The following is an 18,438-nucleotide window of genomic DNA, read 5'->3' as shown; positions in this document are numbered from 1 at the left end:
CTACAAAACAAGAGTTGCATCTTTAATTACAAAGTACTTCGTATTTTCAAAATGGATGAACTAAATACCGATCGAAATCATCACAAGATCAAGAGAGTTACATGTTAATGGACAGGCATTATAAATATAAACACTTGTCTGGTTACACTACCTCTCGGTTGTCTCCGAAGTGGATCGTACATCTATCTTCCACTTCATTCAGACTAAGATTTCTCTTCAACGCCTCCGCAGCATCCGGGTTCCATTCACAAGCATGAACAAAGCGGGCTTTGCTGTGAACTAAGTAGGGCAAAGTGAAATATCCAATACCTGTTATAAAAGTAAAAGTGTGCACATATTTAAAAATATTCAAGTAAATAAAGTGTGAAAGAAATATAATATAGAAAACATGTGAAAAAAAAAATTAATATAGTAAACGTATACGAAATAGGAAGATCATTGAAATACGTAATGTTCTTGTTAATACAAATCAATCATTGTAACACAGTAAAGCTTCCAAGTTATTCTTATCTAATTCATTTTAAATATTTTTGTCACAGAAGCAATAAATGAGATATAGTAAGGCAAAAATTGTCTACTAATATTGAAATCAACAATAAAATTAAGGAAGTATAACATTTAAAATTAAAGGGATATAATTAATCTGAATCAGTATCTATTTTCATCCACTATAAACAAACATGTGACAAAGAAGGTGACAAAATAGTACAATTTAAAGGTTTAAAGTTCAAAGATCAGGTCTTTCAACAATCTGTTTGAATTACGCTGGGAACTAATTGTGCTCCTTTATTAGCCGACCTGTTTTTATATTCTTACGAAGCAAAATTTATTCAAACACTTCTACACTAGAAGAGAAAACTCTTGCTATGGCCCACAACTCAACATTTAGATATACTCGACGACATTTTATCAATAAGCAATAGTTACTTTCATTCATATGATGATTCGATATATCCCAATGAACTCGAAATAAAAGACACCATAGAGTCTGCCACATCAGCACATCTATGAAAATTTCCTTCAATGTAAATAATACATAGGGCGCATGGCAGGTGTGACCTGTCAAGAGGCACCTGATCCTAACTCTGAAATTTCCGGGGGTTCGTGTTTTGTCATTCGTGTTGCCCCGTTCGTTCATAGATTTGTATTGTTTGTAGATTTTTTTTTTTTGATCGATCACTGTTCGTTATCTTTCACCTTTTACATTTCATATTTGGATATTTCACTGACTAAAGACGATAAGTGACAACTAATAACTAAACTGTATGACAAAGGGGATGACTTCAGCTTTTCCATCGTCAACAACCCATGTAGTAATATTCCAGCATCACCTGCATATGGTGTTTATGTCTCCCAAATGATTCGATGCGTTAGAAAATGCTCCGAGTACGATCAATTTTTAAACCGAAGCAAGCTACTGAAAAAAGTTGATGTTCCAAAGATTTCAACAACCCTGTTCAAAGTCAGGTTTTTGCAAATCCTATGGTCGTTATAATAACCTTCCTTGTAAATACAACCTATAGTTGGATCGTATTTTGTCTGACATGCTTCATACCTTAAAACATAGGACTCACCGTGGATGTGACCAGTCAATAGGGGATGCTTAATCCCCCTAGGCACTTGATCCCACCTCTGGTGTTTCCAGGAGAGTGGGGGTTTTTTTGCCTTCGTTTTGTTTATTGGGTTTTTGAGATTGATCACTGTTTTTACATTAACAGCTTTAAAAAAAAACACTTTAATTCAGGAAACAACTACAGAGTACTTCAGAGAACAAACAATGCAAGACTTCACATTCACATGACCTTTACATATGCCATTATTTAAACTTTACAACTTTACAACAAGCATAATTTCAGATGTTTGATTAGAAGTATTGCAGTTTCTATGATTACCTTTAAAAACATCCTTTGACTACCTTCCACTTCATCTTATTATTTATAGAATTTTGTGAAGAAAATAACTTTTAGACGAAAGCTTGAGATGACTATTTTACACCAATGAATGATGATAGTACATGTTTACATCTCAACAAATTAGACGATAATAAGACAAATGCAAAGGGATTTTTTTTTCTAATACAACTTGAATTCAATAATCTGGTACCTACTTCATCGTCGTAGCTTCAAGCTATAGTAAAACTGAAGAGGGCAATGAGCTTTTAATTACGATGATTTCAAATTACCAGCAAACGGGCGACAAGTTCCTAATGAGGAGGTGGGAATTTGCAGCAAGAAAGGAAAGTCGAACCATTATTTTGAAAGGCGGAATATACACACAATTACACTAATTTGCTTGATGAAACATTGCACTTACAATTGTGGCTTCATCCGTTACTGACCTGCATATAAATCTACAACAGTTTCTCCTTCACAGCAAAAACTGGCAATGCGAATTTTTTCGGTCACATTTCCAGATGAGAACATACATTTCGTGACATCATATGTGTACCTGTTAAAAAACGTCCTAATACTAAGAGAAAGACAGAAAGGTATGCAAAAGTACATGTCATATTCTCGTCCTGTATATTTTGTCGTCGGCGACAATATTATGCACCTATACCTGTAACCTCACTGCACTTATCGCCGTCCATCGACACATATTGTCGCCGGCAGAAAAATTATATATATACATATTGTCGCTGAAGACAATATGTACCCCTCACCACACATATTGTTGCCCCATATTTGGGGGCATGTACTTTTTTAGTTTTGTGAACGTAATTGGTTTGCAAATCATACAGAATTGTTACGTTGAATAGCTATATATTCATGAAGCGCAATGATGAAGGACAATGTAGGGTAACGGCCGAATTTGACCCCTTATTTGATGTAAAAATCAGAACACAGTTAAAACTGTGATAGTTTGTTTATAAGAACTTAAAATGATGCTTGTTTTAAAATCAACACTAATTTTGATTCAAAGATTACAAGGAGGCCATAAAAGGGTGTGGAAGTGGGACATTTTTCGAATTTCCTAAATTGTGGTGGAATTTCGTCAAATTTAAGATTCTTTTCACTTCGGGGAAACACAGAGCACAAGCTTTTCTATCTGAGATATTCATACACAAGATGCATCTGATACTAGTGTATGAAATATATAAATTTGGTAGATAGGCAAGCTTGTGCTCTTTGTTTTCTGAAACAAAATGTGCTGTAAAATCGATGAAAATTTGCATAAAAATAAGAAAATTCGGAAATTGACATATTTCCTGGCCTTCCTGTGACCTCTCTGTATCCATTAACTTAGAACCGGTACTCATTTTTCGACAGGGGTGACAACAGGTTTTCATTGATAAACTGTTGCGTCATTCTAAAAGATATCCCAAACCAGGGGCCAAAAAGGGGTCTTAGCCTATCTTGTCCTTTAAATCGAAAATTACACTTACATCTTTAGTTGTCATGAGATTGCAAATTCACTAAAATAAAAAAAATCATCTTTTTAACACACAATTGTCATTTTTATCTCTTATAAAGCAGTTGGAATAAAATATCTTTAAGATACAAGTTACGCTGTCACTCTCTTTGACCCCAGTAAAAATACTTTGCAAACAATACTTTTGGCAACAAAATATGCAAATATTTTGCAGCATAATTCGTTGACGAGCACGATATGTGCCAATATGATAAGTAAATTTTGTCACCCATTCTGGATGGAGAAGAAAAGTTCACTTTGGCACATATTGTCGCCGGTGTCAATATGAAATAATGGACGACAGTATGCGCAGTGAGGGAGGTATATATTGCCGCCAGTACCAATATGACTGTACTGTCACAAGTTATATTGTTTAGTAAATTCCCTTTAGTAAACAACACTGTCCTAACAAAATTGTCTTGTAATGAACATATGTACTGTAGATTGTAATTAGTACTATTCTGCAAAACAGTTGAGAAACAATATTAGATTATAACAATTATATTGTAGTTAAGCACTGACCTGATTCCATTATCGACGTGCTCCACATATCCGTTTTCTCCCAAGAGAAGGGACACACATGGGGTACGGTATCCATTGGAAACAACACTTCCTTTTAGTGCCAATTTCTTGCAAGATAGAATTTTTGCGATCAAGTGCCAGATTTCGTTACCTGAAATAGAATTATATATCAATACCATTTTTTTAAAACTCTTGACGTCTTCTTTTTGTTATACCGGTATTAACCCCATGTTATATAGATTTCCCCTGATGCAAAACTATATAAAAGATTTCCCATGATGCAACAAATTATCGCGCATGGTCAGACTATTTTTTCATAAGAATAACAAAGTTGCTGATCAGAAAAAGAAACATGAAGACGACTTATTGTCCGAGGTATGACCTGATGAGAGGATGGAGGTTCAACATTCGAATATCGAAATTAGCGTTGCATTAGTACTGATTTAGTTATGTATTATTTTGAAATATACCAGTGCTAAATCTTGTACCGGAAATACCGGTATACAGTCATGTAACATTTCCTAACAGAAAATGTAGACTGTTAAAATAAAATCCATAAATGATTTTTTTAAAACGTGTGACTCATCAAATTATTCTATCAATCAAAGATTACACGTAACTAAAATAAACAAATGACTGAGGGACATTATTAATTCTTCTCTTACATTAAATCCGAGGTGAATAGTGACAAATTTCCAAAATATTCCTTGGAGCTTTTAGCTTTCAATGTCACTATTCTACATTTGTATCTATAATTAAAATATGCCTTCTTATTTTAAGCTGGGCCTGGAAAAATTACTTTTTAATACCCTCATCAAGATCTTAAAGAGGCTGTTGATCAATGCAATGGATGACAGAATTAGGGATGTCACCTTAATTATGAGCCGTAGAATGCAATCAGTCATGAGCTGAGAGCTGCTGGACAGTGAAATCAGCGGTAATGTACCAAACATTACAGCGAACCAGTGCCCCAAAGGAGACTTATTAGGATGTGAAAAGAGAAACAATGGGAAACCATTATCTCAGAAATGGAAGGGTCATCTGCCTCGTTTCATACAACCCTGTAGAAGCTCGATAAACAAGCATAATTGGACAGCTAGAGTTTCCACTTTTATTACATATAAGCCAATTTAGATTCCTGGAATTTAATATACGGATACGTTTTTTTCTCTTGACAAGATTACAAAACAATGTTTTAACCCATTTGCTAATGTTTCACTTTAAGACTGTCGGGTGTACAGTATTCTTCATTAGCGTTGTGTAATCTCAAGCATCTATAACATATATTTTCCCCATTCCCTGAAACATAACACATTGTTTATTACATATGTTTTACAGTTTTTAATTTCCTCCAAGAAAGAATTATTCTTTTGCATGTTTCACCTGTTTTACAACTGTAACTCAAGTGCAAAGGATTTGGAGGAATTCCTACAAGTATCCATTTATTGCAATAGAAAGGGGAAAAAAACAAACTGTGCACATTATTTAATGAAATTAATGTTTTATTTGGATAAAATGTCAGAATTCGTCTATCTATCACTGGAATATGAGAAATTATATCTTGGACCTCGCCAGAGAATACGGGACTTATCTACAATAAGCCTATAGTTTGCCTGATTAAATACAGACCATGTTGATTTTTTAGACTAATAGTTTTTTCATTTGATTGTCCTCGTTTTTCTAATATCTTTTCAAAGTATCATTGTTTTGATTTACAGAGATATGACATTGACAAATAACATTTTGGTTACGAAATAAATCTAAAAGGTAGCAACCGTAATACATTGATTTTGTTCTCTTTCTCCTCTCTCGGCTAATTACGAACTAGATTTTATCTCTACGTACCATTCTATTTCTTTCGCTCCATTAGAGACACAATCTTACCGAACTGTTTCCAGAAAGGATCTTGAAAGTAGCCCCCAAACATAACCAAGTCACCATGGCGTTCCCATTGTCTCGGAATATCATTTCTATATTCTTCCGCGAGCACTATGCCACGGTCGCACAGGAACTTCTCTATACCAGACACCATTTGTTGGTATGGAGTGGCAATATGGTTCTTCTTTGAGGACGGTAGTTTGACATGGACTATTTCCCAATCAGCAATATTCTCGGTAGTAAATGCTTTTCTTATTATTGGTTCCAAGCATTTGCCTTGATCCAATATCGGAAGTATTACTTTGCCATCTTTTGAACTTTTCGATCGTCTGTTAGAGTCGTATAGATCAGAACTTTGCAGACACTTCCTAAAATGAATGAAAGTGTATTTTCATGTTTTTGAATTTGTCAATGGATTACTGAATTATACTAAAATAATTTTCCTTTCTCTCGAGAACCGTTGGCGTTTGACCAAGAATTATTACTTGCGTCCATCAACTTATCATCCCTATAGACCCAAAAACTAAACAATTATTCATAATACTTACAATTTTGCAACAATTAATAAATGTTAGTACATGTATTTTCATGTTGATAAGATTGACTATCTCATTCTAGACACCAAAATATTTTACACTTTCCTTATATTCGGTGTTTTCAACTCATTTTAATAGTCCCCAACCCACTCTGACCTCCGTTTTCCTAACAAAGGGATGTAAAGGGTACCAATGATGGAACTCCATATTTTCATATTTTGAAGACTACTGTACCAAAAAAATTATCAAAATAATATCAGCGTCATGCAGTCTCATTAAGATGGTATAACCACGATTTTTCTGTCATTTTTTTATTGACAAAACATTGGGCCATATTAAATATTTCAAAATAAAATCAAACTTTATCAATACAGTGATAATATTCGCGTGAGTAATTTATATTTGCGATCGCCTCTTCGTCATAGAAAAACAACTGAAAGAATACGTCCATTAAGTCACATGCTTTGTTGTTGATCTATCACAAGAAAGACGGATTTCTTTTTTTACTAAGAGGACTATGGTTGAGAACATATTAATAATGCCCTGTTCACACGGAGAGTTTAATTCGCAGTAAATTAATGCGAAGTAAACTAATGCGAAGTAAAATTTTATTTCTACAGTAAGACTTTTCAGTAAGGCTATTATGACGTCATTTTCAAATCACGTCACCTTACGCAGAGCAAATCCATTTGACATAATGTCATAGTGTCTATACACATTTCAGTGATTAACGTAATTTTCCTTTGTTTTGCACTAAAAATGGCATAGGTACCTATAACCTATAATAGCACAAAATTTAATTCGAATTAGCTTCGCTTAGCGTTCACACGGAGCTAATGCGAAGTAATTTAATGCGCAGTAAACTAATTCGAATTAAACTAATTCGCATTAAATTCTCCGTGTGAACGCGGATCAAATTTAATTCGCAGTAACTTACGTTTAATTCGAATTAAACTCTCCGTGTGAACAGGGCATAAATGTAAATATTAAATATATAATCAAAACTTTATTGTGCTTTATTGTAATTAAATATTTGTGCTTTATTGGGTATACTATGTACGTGTGTCTTTATATCGATGGCCATGATAAACTAGTATTTGAATTCTTATCTGGACCAAGAAAATTCTCTCTCCATTTAAAGTATGCACGTCATGTCATTGTAAGAACCAGTTGCTGTTTTTTTTTGCTTGTTTGTTTGTTTGTTTGTATTGCTTTTTGAAAAATGTTCTGGACAGACAGACAAACTAGCAAAGTAATCTTCCCTCTCTATGATCGTAATGATGTGGCTAGATTCTATTTCATTTACTGCATTCACACTGAAGGTTCTTAAACGAAATTAAAGCTTTATACCCCAAAACCGGATTTTAAATTTGTAAATGTATGTATAATTTAATTTATTGTCTCAAAGTATTTTCATTTCATAAACTGACAAGAGTAGTTTAAAATCTTCCATGCAACAGGACGGATTAAGAAATACCTAAAACATTTCCACTGAAAATTATAACTTACCTGAACTGTGAAATCACATAACTGTTCCCCCGCTTTCGCGAAAGCGAATGGACATTTTATCTTATTCGTCTGTCAGTCTGTCTGTCACAAAAACTATAACCTTAAATTGGCCATAACTTTTGAATGACAAAAGTTTAGGCTTTCATATTTCACATGTACATTACCTGTGACCTTTCCAATTATACTATGATTTTTAACCCTGTGACCTTGACCTTGGAGTTTGACCTATTTAAAAAATTTTAACATTATTTTCAATTGGTTATTATAATTTTTGAATGAGAAAAGACTTAGCTTTCATATTACACAAGTATATTATCCGTAACTAGACCTTTCTAAAAATAATTTTTGACCCTGTAACCTTGAATTTGATGTTTGACCTACTTTGAACTTGGTGTTTGACCTACTTTTCACAAATTTTATATTTGCTTATAACTTTTGATTGAGAAAATATAGGGCTTTTATATTTGACATGTGCATTACCTGTGCCAAGACATTTCCGAGTATGCTATCTTCTTACCCTTGACCTTGACTTGCATATTTGATCTAATTTTCAAAAAATTAACTTTGGTGATTTCTTTTCAATGACATATGATAGGGCGTTCATATTTGACAAGTGCATTACTTGTGTCAAAATGTTTCCGAATGTGCTATGATCTTTGGCCCTGTGAACCTAAGTTTGACCCAATTTTCAAGCATTTTGTCAGTGTTGCTAATTTCACATGGTTTTATACAAATACCTTAATAATTTCTTAGTAACTTTGCTAAACACATTTTTTTAAAAATAAGGTCAGGGTCAAAAAAAAGGTCAAATCACAAAATGTTAATAGAGTTGAATAGTTCTCTCCAATATGTATCAGCATATAAGGTTTTATAAAACTATCTTGAATAACTCCTTGAAAAAATAAGCTAAACAAAAATGTTGAAAAGTGAGGTCAGGGTCAAAGAAAAGATCAAGGTCAAAAAATGTTAACGCAGTTAAATAGCTCCCATCAATTTGTTCCATCATATAACGCGCTTTACTCAATTTGTTTGCACACACCGTTGCAGTTATGAGACATTATCTTTCAAAAAATAAGCATTCAATACTTATATTTGCATTTTTAACTCCTTGTCTTGACTACAAATGTGATTTGTATTTCAAAATCCCTATATTATCCTTCGGGTAAGTTACAATTAATGGAAGAGCCATTGCAACAGTTTCTGTTCAATGTGAGCATGAATTTTGATTTTCGCTTATGACGTTGCAATTCCACGGCGTTCAGCGTTTGTGACGTCAAAATAAACGTATACCTTTTGACCCCCTGTCCCTGTTATGGTGTTTTGAATGCCGTAGTTTTTCACACAGTTTATAAGCAAAAAATATGTGTAATGTAAATATTAAAAAAATTCTTGAAGAGTTTCTTTGAAATTGAGTTAAAGAAATTTTTAAGTGAGGTCAAGGTCAAAGGTAAGATCAAGGTCCAAAACTGTTGATGCATTTGAATAGCTCTCATAAAAGAATCAGCATATGAAGTTTGATAAAAACATCTTGAATAGTTTCTTAGAAACTGACGTAAACGCAAAGAGTGACGGAAGGACGGACATGACAAACACTATATGCCCCGGTCATATTCATGGCGGTGCATAAAAATTCGGAAATAGGAAATTTTCAAAGTCTAAGGGCAAAAACGTTTTATTAAAATGGGTCAATCGACATGAAACTCGAAAATGATCTTATGTTATCAACATAAAGTTATACACCAAACATCAGCTCATTATCTACAAGCGCAGCCAAAATAAAGTCTGCAAAACTAATTATGACGGAATGAGAGACTGAAAGAGTTTTTATTTACATAGTCCCAGCCATTCCATGGCGGGGCATTAAAACTTTTGATGAACAGATGGACGAACAACGAACACTAGTTCTCTCTGTACTTTTAAACTTGCCCTTCTTGTCTTCGACTCACACTAATACAATGTAGAACGTGTTGCAAAACTTTATAAAATTAAGATATAAATATACTGTATCTTTATAGAAAGACAGAATACCATAATAAAATATATATACAGTGTATATATATATATATATATATATATATATATATATATATATATATATATATATATATATATATATATATATATATATATATATATATATATATATATTCAAACCTCATATACAACACCATAAAACTTGACCCATCAATCCTTTTATTGTCAGAATCATACTTTTTGCACGTTAGCTCATGTCTTAGATGACATCATAAAAGATTTTCATAATAGACGAATCAATGATCGATCAACACCTACATCTATGAAATCTGGCTATGGTTATTATATTGGGAACAATGGATGTTTCTAAGATCAACAGTTGAAACACTAAAGCAATCAAACGCCTGTCTAACAAAAGGGCAGACACCAGAGTTAAATGATAAAATGTCAGACTATTCTACCAAATGATATACAACAATGTTTAGAAGTCTCCCCATTCCCATTTCTTAAATATATATATATATATATATCTTTATATTCTCTAAAATATTAGTGTGCCTTGTTTAACCTCGTGTCGCTTCAACCTCATATGTGAGCTCATCCGGCCTTAACAATGCTTTCTGGGAAAAGCCCGAGAGTTCCGGATGACCGAGCCTAATTGCGACACCTGGATAAAAGTTCTGTGGGCGGGTCTTTTACAAAGAGTGATTACAAGAGAGCGGTCATTTATTTGACAGCTAGGGTCTAAGTACTGCTTCCTGTCAGATATGAGTTCTTCTACAGGTCTGTCGTGGTTTGACACTAAGCGTCTTTACATCAACGAAGATGAAACAAAACTATTCGGCTTATCAGGGGAAAAAATCCATCGATTCATTAACTCTCTATAAACACGATGACTACAACCTCAGTACCCCTCACTAAATCATAATGACAACCTAAAAAGGATTTACATTTTTTTTAAAAAAAATAGAACATGGAATATTTGCGATGTACAAGTAAGACAACGATCTAAAAACAATTAAAAAAATACTTAAAAATTATTTCTGGGAAGAACATTTTTTTAATTCGAGGAAGACTTCGCCCTCAATTTTAACATTTCTTTTTTAAAGACTAGAAAGGAAAAAGGAAATCCTACAAGTAATTCTATGGTTTAGACTTATAAATGATATCTAAAATAGCTTAACAAGGAACAAAACAAATAATAGGACAGTCCTACACGTATATAAAGCAAAATCACATTTTTAACACTGGCGAAACATTCCTTCATCAGTGTTCAAACATTTAACACAGGACATTGTCCATCCAGGATTAGACTCAGAGCTCTGAAATAATCAGACAAGCGCATTTCTATCCCGTATCAGTCAGTCTGTGAATCACTTCCGCCGAGCTAAGCGGAAATTACACGTTACTAAATATTATTAGTTCATGTTTTTATCCGCGGCTGCTGTTCCTCTGCCGTTTCACTTAACAGGTATGTGGGAATTTTTGTGCTTGTTTTATTTTTGAAGGTGCTTGTATATAACGCAAAAAATTTGCACCAAAATAAAAAAAATGATTTTTTTGAAAGATTTGTTTTCTGCTTATTATGGGCGCGACTGGTGTCGTTGATCTTGTCTTGAAATAGAATTCTGACATGCTATAACTTTAGAAATATTAAAAAATATGCAACAAAGAATCATTTATTTTTATACTATACTTTTTAACACTTTGATTCTAATGTAAACGGAAAGACATTTTGTTTTACATGATTGAGCAACGTTAACAGACGTACATTTGTTAAGATATGTAATTTTTAAATGGAAATTATAACGTTTTTTTCAATTCTTCTGATAATACATGGAAATGAAATTTCTTTAATTCAACAATACCAAGTTGTCTTTTCTTACTTTCCCACCAATAGAGCAAATATATTAATAAAATCCACACAAGAGCCTATACAGTGGGTGAATAACGCTTTACGTTAAGTGTTTGTGTATATTCACTTAACGATGAAAGTATCATCAAAAGTTCGGAGGAAATCTGAATTAGTTACAGTAGGTACATTACATTTTAAGTAGACATATTTATGTCTACAATATACTCACAACATCGTTAGAATCATGCCAAAATACATGAACGATGAAAACGTCCTAATGCATATTTAGACAAGCCACTTATAAATCGGGGATGGGGGCAAAACACTTTGAAAAGTTTAATATTTTGTAAAAATTGAAATATATATTTTTTTCAATCACTTTTGGGTAACGTATATATGCATGATTTAATTTGTCTCTCTCTTTACTTCAGTTGATGTTTCAATTTCCCCTTAAAACTTCTTTTTGAGAACATCCTAATGTCCAAATCAGATAAAACGTTACCCACCGACGCAACTTACATGTTCTTAAAGATACATAAAAATTCTAAAGTTCTGGAGTGTTATCTTCTTTCTGATGTAAAATCAGTGCGGATAGAACATTATATAGATCTTGATAGTGTATACTCTGAACATACAGAGAATCTGAGAACCTCGAAAATTATTTGCACATTTTGCAAAATAATATAGTAATTCATATTTTTTCTTTCATGTCTGGACGAAAGGTGTTTTTGGTTTAAGTCGATTGAAATGCGCAAACTCAAAGATGAAAAAAAATCTTATGTTTCGGAAAACTATTTACGATCCCAAAAAATAATTAATTATGCATCCTCACAGCAACCCCTTCAGAAAAATATAATAACATTAAATCAATTGTCGGAAAACACAGTTTCTCAATTCCTACCACAAGCTTCTGAAAGTAAGTGCGGCCCCTCAGAGTACTGCACCGGAAGGCCTTTATGGTCTTGCCATTAAAAGAATATCCACTTTGCATACTTGATTGTACTTTACAAATTCGTAAAAAGGCGGTTTCAATCCACCGTCATTTGTGAGAAAGGCTGATGTTTTAGAATATCTGTCTACTTATAGCCAGAAATGACAATGAATTGTCTAGTCATAATGCAGATTTTTATTGATAAATAGAAAATATGTCAGAAAGACACTATTCTAAATGAAGACAAAGACAGACACTGCCTTTATATATAAAGGGAGAGAGAAAGAGAGAGAGAGCTTTTGATGATTAATTAAGTTCTTGATTTTTTTCTCCCCTGTCGTATTGTCCTCTCATCAAATTGGCACTGTCTCTTAATATATCCTCATAATCGATTTTCTTTAATTTGTGTGTCTGCAACATTGAAAATTCATACGGAATTGTGCCTGTTGGCAAACGCAGCGTTCAAATTACAAGGCTATCTAATTTTACAATATCTGCGTTATATACCGTGGCTTTGGGGGGAAATCCTGTGATTATTGGTGGATGAGTGAACCAGGTAGCCACGTCATATCCATCCTTATATCTCTTTACAGTGTTCACAGCCGCTGTGGGCCAGTTTCTTACACTTCTACACATGCGCAGAATTTGACCATTGAGGACAGAACGCAACAAAATTAAGCAACCCAAGAAGAAACTGTGCTGTTTATAAACTAGTGAAAAACGTAAAGCTCTGATTTTTCTCTGGATGTTGCTGTAATCTCATATTATTAACGCCATGCCTATCAATCAAGTCCAAAACCTTCAGAAACAATTGGCCCAGTTAAAGGAGGAGGCCAAAGTCAATAGGATACCTGTGTCTGAAGCAGTCAAAGAGTAAGTATATCTATACATATAATTATATATATCTATACCATACATACATTTTCTTCTTGTCTATATATTAAACATACCTCAAGTTGATTCGGTCGGAAGTAATAACATGTTTCGAGGTATTTATAATTTTGCCGGAAACTTAAAACCAAATGGTTATGTAGTGCCTAAAATATTGCTTAGATGCATATTCTACAGAAAAACAAGAATGATTTCTTTCTTATGGTGAAAAATATAACAGCTGTCTATGGATGATGAAATGAATAATTCTTCTTGTTCATTAACACGTTCAAGTATCTTGAAACCTTGCATCAAAAAACAGATCAAAATGAGGTTTCCTTTCGTTAACCTTATGTCTAGATGAATCCCTCCCAAGAAAGATCGTAAAGAAAATCAGCTATTTCCATGTTTCATTTATCAAGCGGAAGAATACATTTTGTTTCTTAGCGACGTTCTAAACATTATCTCTAATTGAAAACTCTACTGACGTCGATTAAGATAGCATTATTAATTGGGACAATTCATTGTCTCCCAATCTAAATGAATCAATTTGCTCCAATCCCGTTCAGGGAATCATTTTACACCAATCAGAAGATTTCTTGCTTTTGCATTACCAAGGTGTATGAGTGACTAGGACGAAATAATAAATATTTTAATTATAAATTAAGAATTTTTTTAAAATAATTTAATACTAGTAGTTAATGATTGTATATCACGATATTGCGTATTTCCAGAAACAACCAAAACAAGAAAATTTTCACAGAACAACACATGCATAAAAAACAATACCTCATCCGAGTTGATATTTTAATAGAAAAATAAATGGATATTAAGTGAAACATCTCAATTTGCATACATTTTTACCAACTGCTGAATATATGACGTAAAAAGTAGGCTCGTTTTTGCGCAAACATGGAACTACGTTTTCGGTGTTACGAGATGTTCTAGCATATTTTCTTCTTGATCCAAAAGCATGAAGAATCTTTTTTTCTCTCTTAAACACAAGAGAGGTTTGGGATACTATTTTAATAAGCTTAATATGGCAATGTCTGAAATGAGGGTCAATAAGAACAATTTGTCTCAGAACAATCTTAACGAACATTGTCGCATGTACGTTATCGTTAGCAAATCATTTATTTCCCGAAAAGGCCTAAATTATCGCATTCCTGCTTCCGTTGTCACGTGAGAATACGTGAAATCACTACTTCACAAGTAAATACATTATTAAAGGGAATAGAAAAGTGAAAATTCTAAATTAAGCGACAATGACTTTGTTTTGAGAACACGGAAATAGGATCCAAATCACAGCTGTATACAGTAAGGGGTTCTAAGCCCATTTATTTCTGTGCTGCAGATGGTTTGCTTTTTTCAGCCCATGGACTAATTAACAGGATTTAAATATATGCAATAGTAACATGATAGTGTGGAAATACTATATGGAACTGTTAATTAACTAGTAAATAATGCATCTATTGGTTCCGCTTTGAAGGGGTATTTGAGATATTTTGCACAACAAATAGCTCTAGTTAGTGTCATATTGTGATATAGTATGAATTTTTATTATTAGACTATGCGGACATAATTTGTTTTCAATAGGGATGTAAAATATGTTTTATAGTTTCCTTCCCCGATTTAATAATTTATATCTAGTTTTGTGTCTGAATTTAGGACACGTCACTGTGGTACCTTGGTAAAAATCGATAAACAGATTTCTTTTAAAAAAAAAAATCGGTTGTATATATTCTTGGTCTTGAAGTTAACCATTGTTTTAAGAAATGCACATGATAAAAGTATCTAACTCCTTAACCACAAATCCATAAGAGACGTTCTATTACCATGATTACATGATAAAAATTGTCTAAATCTTAGAGCAGCTGAGGAATTTACCAAGCTTTAGCATGAAATGACGTCAACCAATAGATAAAAAACGTGTCAAAGTCAGTGAGCAGAACTGTTAAAGCCTTCTGCATAAAATCTCATCAACAGGCTACAAATCAATGTCTGCAAACTGAAGAACAAACCAAAGTGCTGCACAATAATGCATATTGTTATAATGCTTCCTTTGTTTTCCATTTCAGTCTTTTAAGCTACATTAGCCAAAATATACATGAGGATTCTCTGGTTAATGGCATTAACCAATCCAATAATCCATTTATACCCAAAAGTCCATGCAGCATCATGTAATGGTAAGTTAACTTATAAACAACCCCTCCCCCCCCCAATGCAACAAAACAAACAAGCAAACACAACGTAACAAACATTCTGTTTTAGATTTTTCAACACATATCATGTATACTTAGCATAGGTTTTGAATTGAATTAAATAATTGAGATATGACCTGAAAAAAGCAAAAATATTCTATAAATGCATGTAAGGCCAAACAAAAAAATATGTGTGGTTCCGGTTACACCTCCAAAAAAATTAGGGTAGGTAGGTAGGGTTTTTTTTTTTTACAAAATGATTTTCTTAATTTTTCTAAATAATACCTATCACTCCTTTGCAAGTGGCCTTTAGATGTGGTGTGATAATATACTAGTCAATATTGGTAGGGGACACCTACATGTACATGCTAGCTTGCTTTGGATTTAACACTATTAAACACTTGCACTAGGTTTTGCAAGGAGGCTGTCATTGCTGAAACTAAAACTTAAACCGGAGCCATTGATAGAAATCTGGGAAAATTCTGGAAAAAAAATATGAAAATTGCTGAAAAAAAGTTTAGGGTCGGGGGTATAAAATAGGGACGGTCGGGTAACCGGAACCACACATATTTTTTTATTTGGCCTAATTTAAATGTGTTCATCCCCCTCCTTGAATATTCAAATTTATTTGTTTTCTACAATAAGATGAAACTAAATTTACAAACTGCAGAATATCATGTGACTACTATTGCAGAATAACATATGTCTACTATTCAGAAAATTTAAGGAGGCTGGGTGGTCACTGGCCAACAAATTATCTAACAGATCCACTTTAAAATATGAATGTAATTTTTCTAGCCATAAACTATTATTAAATTAAGAAAAAACATGTTCCAATTAAAATATTTAATGCAATTTTCCTACATTTTTATACCAAGTCTTTCTTTTCCAGGTTTAAATAGTCTAAAAATAGTTATGATCTTCCAGGTTCTTTTCTTATGATACTTCAAATGAAGAGACCCCCCCTCCCTTCCCCCATAAAAAAAGGTTGATATAAATTGTTAATATACTTACCACATTTATAGTGAGGAATATAAGCTTGAAACCGGGTGATAAACAGAATTTCAAAGTTTTTTAAGAAATAAGAACAGAAAACTTATATTGCAACTAGTGCTGTTTTAAGTGTTACTTGAAAATAAGACTATTTTTTAAGTTGGAAAACCTTGACAATGTACTATGAAATTACCATGATAATGAAAATGTCTTTAATTAGAGCCATTATCCTTTCCTTTCTTCCAGTAACTTTTGTTTTATTAATTTGTGTAGCCTTTAACTAATAGGAAAAAAAAACACATTATTATGGAGACACTTTGATGAATTTAAATATGATGTCCTTTATTAGTGATTACACAACAGACAAATGCCTCTATGATTATCTGAAAAGTTGCATGGAAGCTGGTGACAAACTATGATTGCCTGTGGGAAATTGTACCATAATACTTAAAACAAACTTGAGTTTTTACAATATTGGGTAATGCCAAGCATTATCATGAAACAAAATCCAGGGAACAGAAACCAAAGAATAATCATCTGAAAAATTTTGAATAAATTAACAAAAGATTTTAATGAACTGTGTAATTTCAGATAAAAAAATTATCTTTTGTTTCATTTTATTTGTCTGGATTGTGTGTGTATGTTTGTTTTTGTTTTGTTTGCTTTGTTTGTTTGTTTTTTGGGGATGGGAAACATCTTAACTATACACATGTATTGATTATCATTTATATGGTCGCACAAATTGCTATGAAAGTTCCAAATTGGCCCTTTAAAGGCTATTTCTCTTAAAATAATGCAAAAAAAGTGGTTTTAAAAAAGAGGCCCATTGGCCACAATGCTCACCTGGGTCACTATGGCCCCTGTTCTTCATTTGCAGATCTTTTTTCAAACTTTGATTTGGAAAAAAAACATGAATTTACACTACTTGAGGATGCTTTCATATCAATATAACTACTCATGTCTTTGCTGTTTTTGAGGAGAAGCTTTTTAAAGATTTTTTCCCTACATATTTCAATGTCAAACTTTGATCACCTATTTTGGCCCCACCATAACCTGGAGGTCATGATTTGAACAATATATAACTAATCATGCCTTTGCTGTTTTCTCAAGTTTTTTCCCCCTATATATTCCTCAGTAAAACTTTGATCATCCATCGTGGTCCCTATCTACCCCTAGGGGGCATGATTTGTACAAATTTCAATCTACATTACCTGAGGATTCTTCCAAATAAATATATCTATTCATGCCTTTACTGTTCTTGAGAAGATTTTTAGATTTTCCCTATACATTCCTATGTAAAACTTTCATTGACCATTGTGACTCCACCTTACCCCCTGGGGCCATGATTTGAACAAAATTGAATCCACAATAAAAAATGAAGGTTTCACATAAATTTCAACTCTTCTGGCCCCACAATTCTTGAGAAGATTTTTGAAGATTTTTATATACTACTACGTAAAACTTTGATCGCCTACTGTTACCCTACTCTAATGACATGATTTTAACAAACTTGATTATACCTATGTAATGAAGCTTTTACTTATGTTTCAACTCTTCTAACCCAGTGGTTCTTGAGAAGAAGATTTTAAAAGATACCATTAAATTTTCATTAATGCTTATTTACCTCTCATTAAAAGAGAGTGTGGGCCTTTATTTGAACATACCTGAATCCCTTTTACCAGAAGATGCTTTGTGGCAACTTTGGTTGAAATTGACTCCTGAGAAGAAGACAAAAATGTGAAAGTTTACAGATGGATG

General features: G+C 33.0%; 1 protein-coding gene across 1 annotated transcript in view; it reads right to left on the bottom strand.

Annotated features, from left to right (window-relative positions):
• Positions 1-18,438, bottom strand: part of LOC133175806 (tRNA wybutosine-synthesizing protein 2 homolog) — a 28,906-nt gene that overhangs the window by 1,000 nt on the left and 9,468 nt on the right. Inside the window, exons 2-5 of the mRNA XM_061310921.1 lie at positions 5,818-6,179; positions 3,934-4,084; positions 2,339-2,448; positions 152-309 (exon numbers count right to left, since the gene is read on the bottom strand). Of these exons, the coding sequence (XP_061166905.1) occupies positions 152-309; positions 2,339-2,448; positions 3,934-4,084; positions 5,818-6,179 (781 nt within the window). The remainder of the gene's footprint in view (positions 1-151; positions 310-2,338; positions 2,449-3,933; positions 4,085-5,817; positions 6,180-18,438) is intronic.

Source organism: Saccostrea echinata, unplaced genomic scaffold (assembly GCF_033153115.1).
Source record: "Saccostrea echinata isolate AGI-Se365-2 ecotype Australia unplaced genomic scaffold, CSIRO_AGI_Sech_v1 ptg000064l, whole genome shotgun sequence".
In the NCBI taxonomy this organism is placed as follows: Eukaryota; Metazoa; Mollusca; class Bivalvia; order Ostreida; family Ostreidae; genus Saccostrea; species Saccostrea echinata.
Note: the sequence above shows the minus strand (reverse complement) of the source record. Positions and strands in the feature narration are given on the sequence as shown.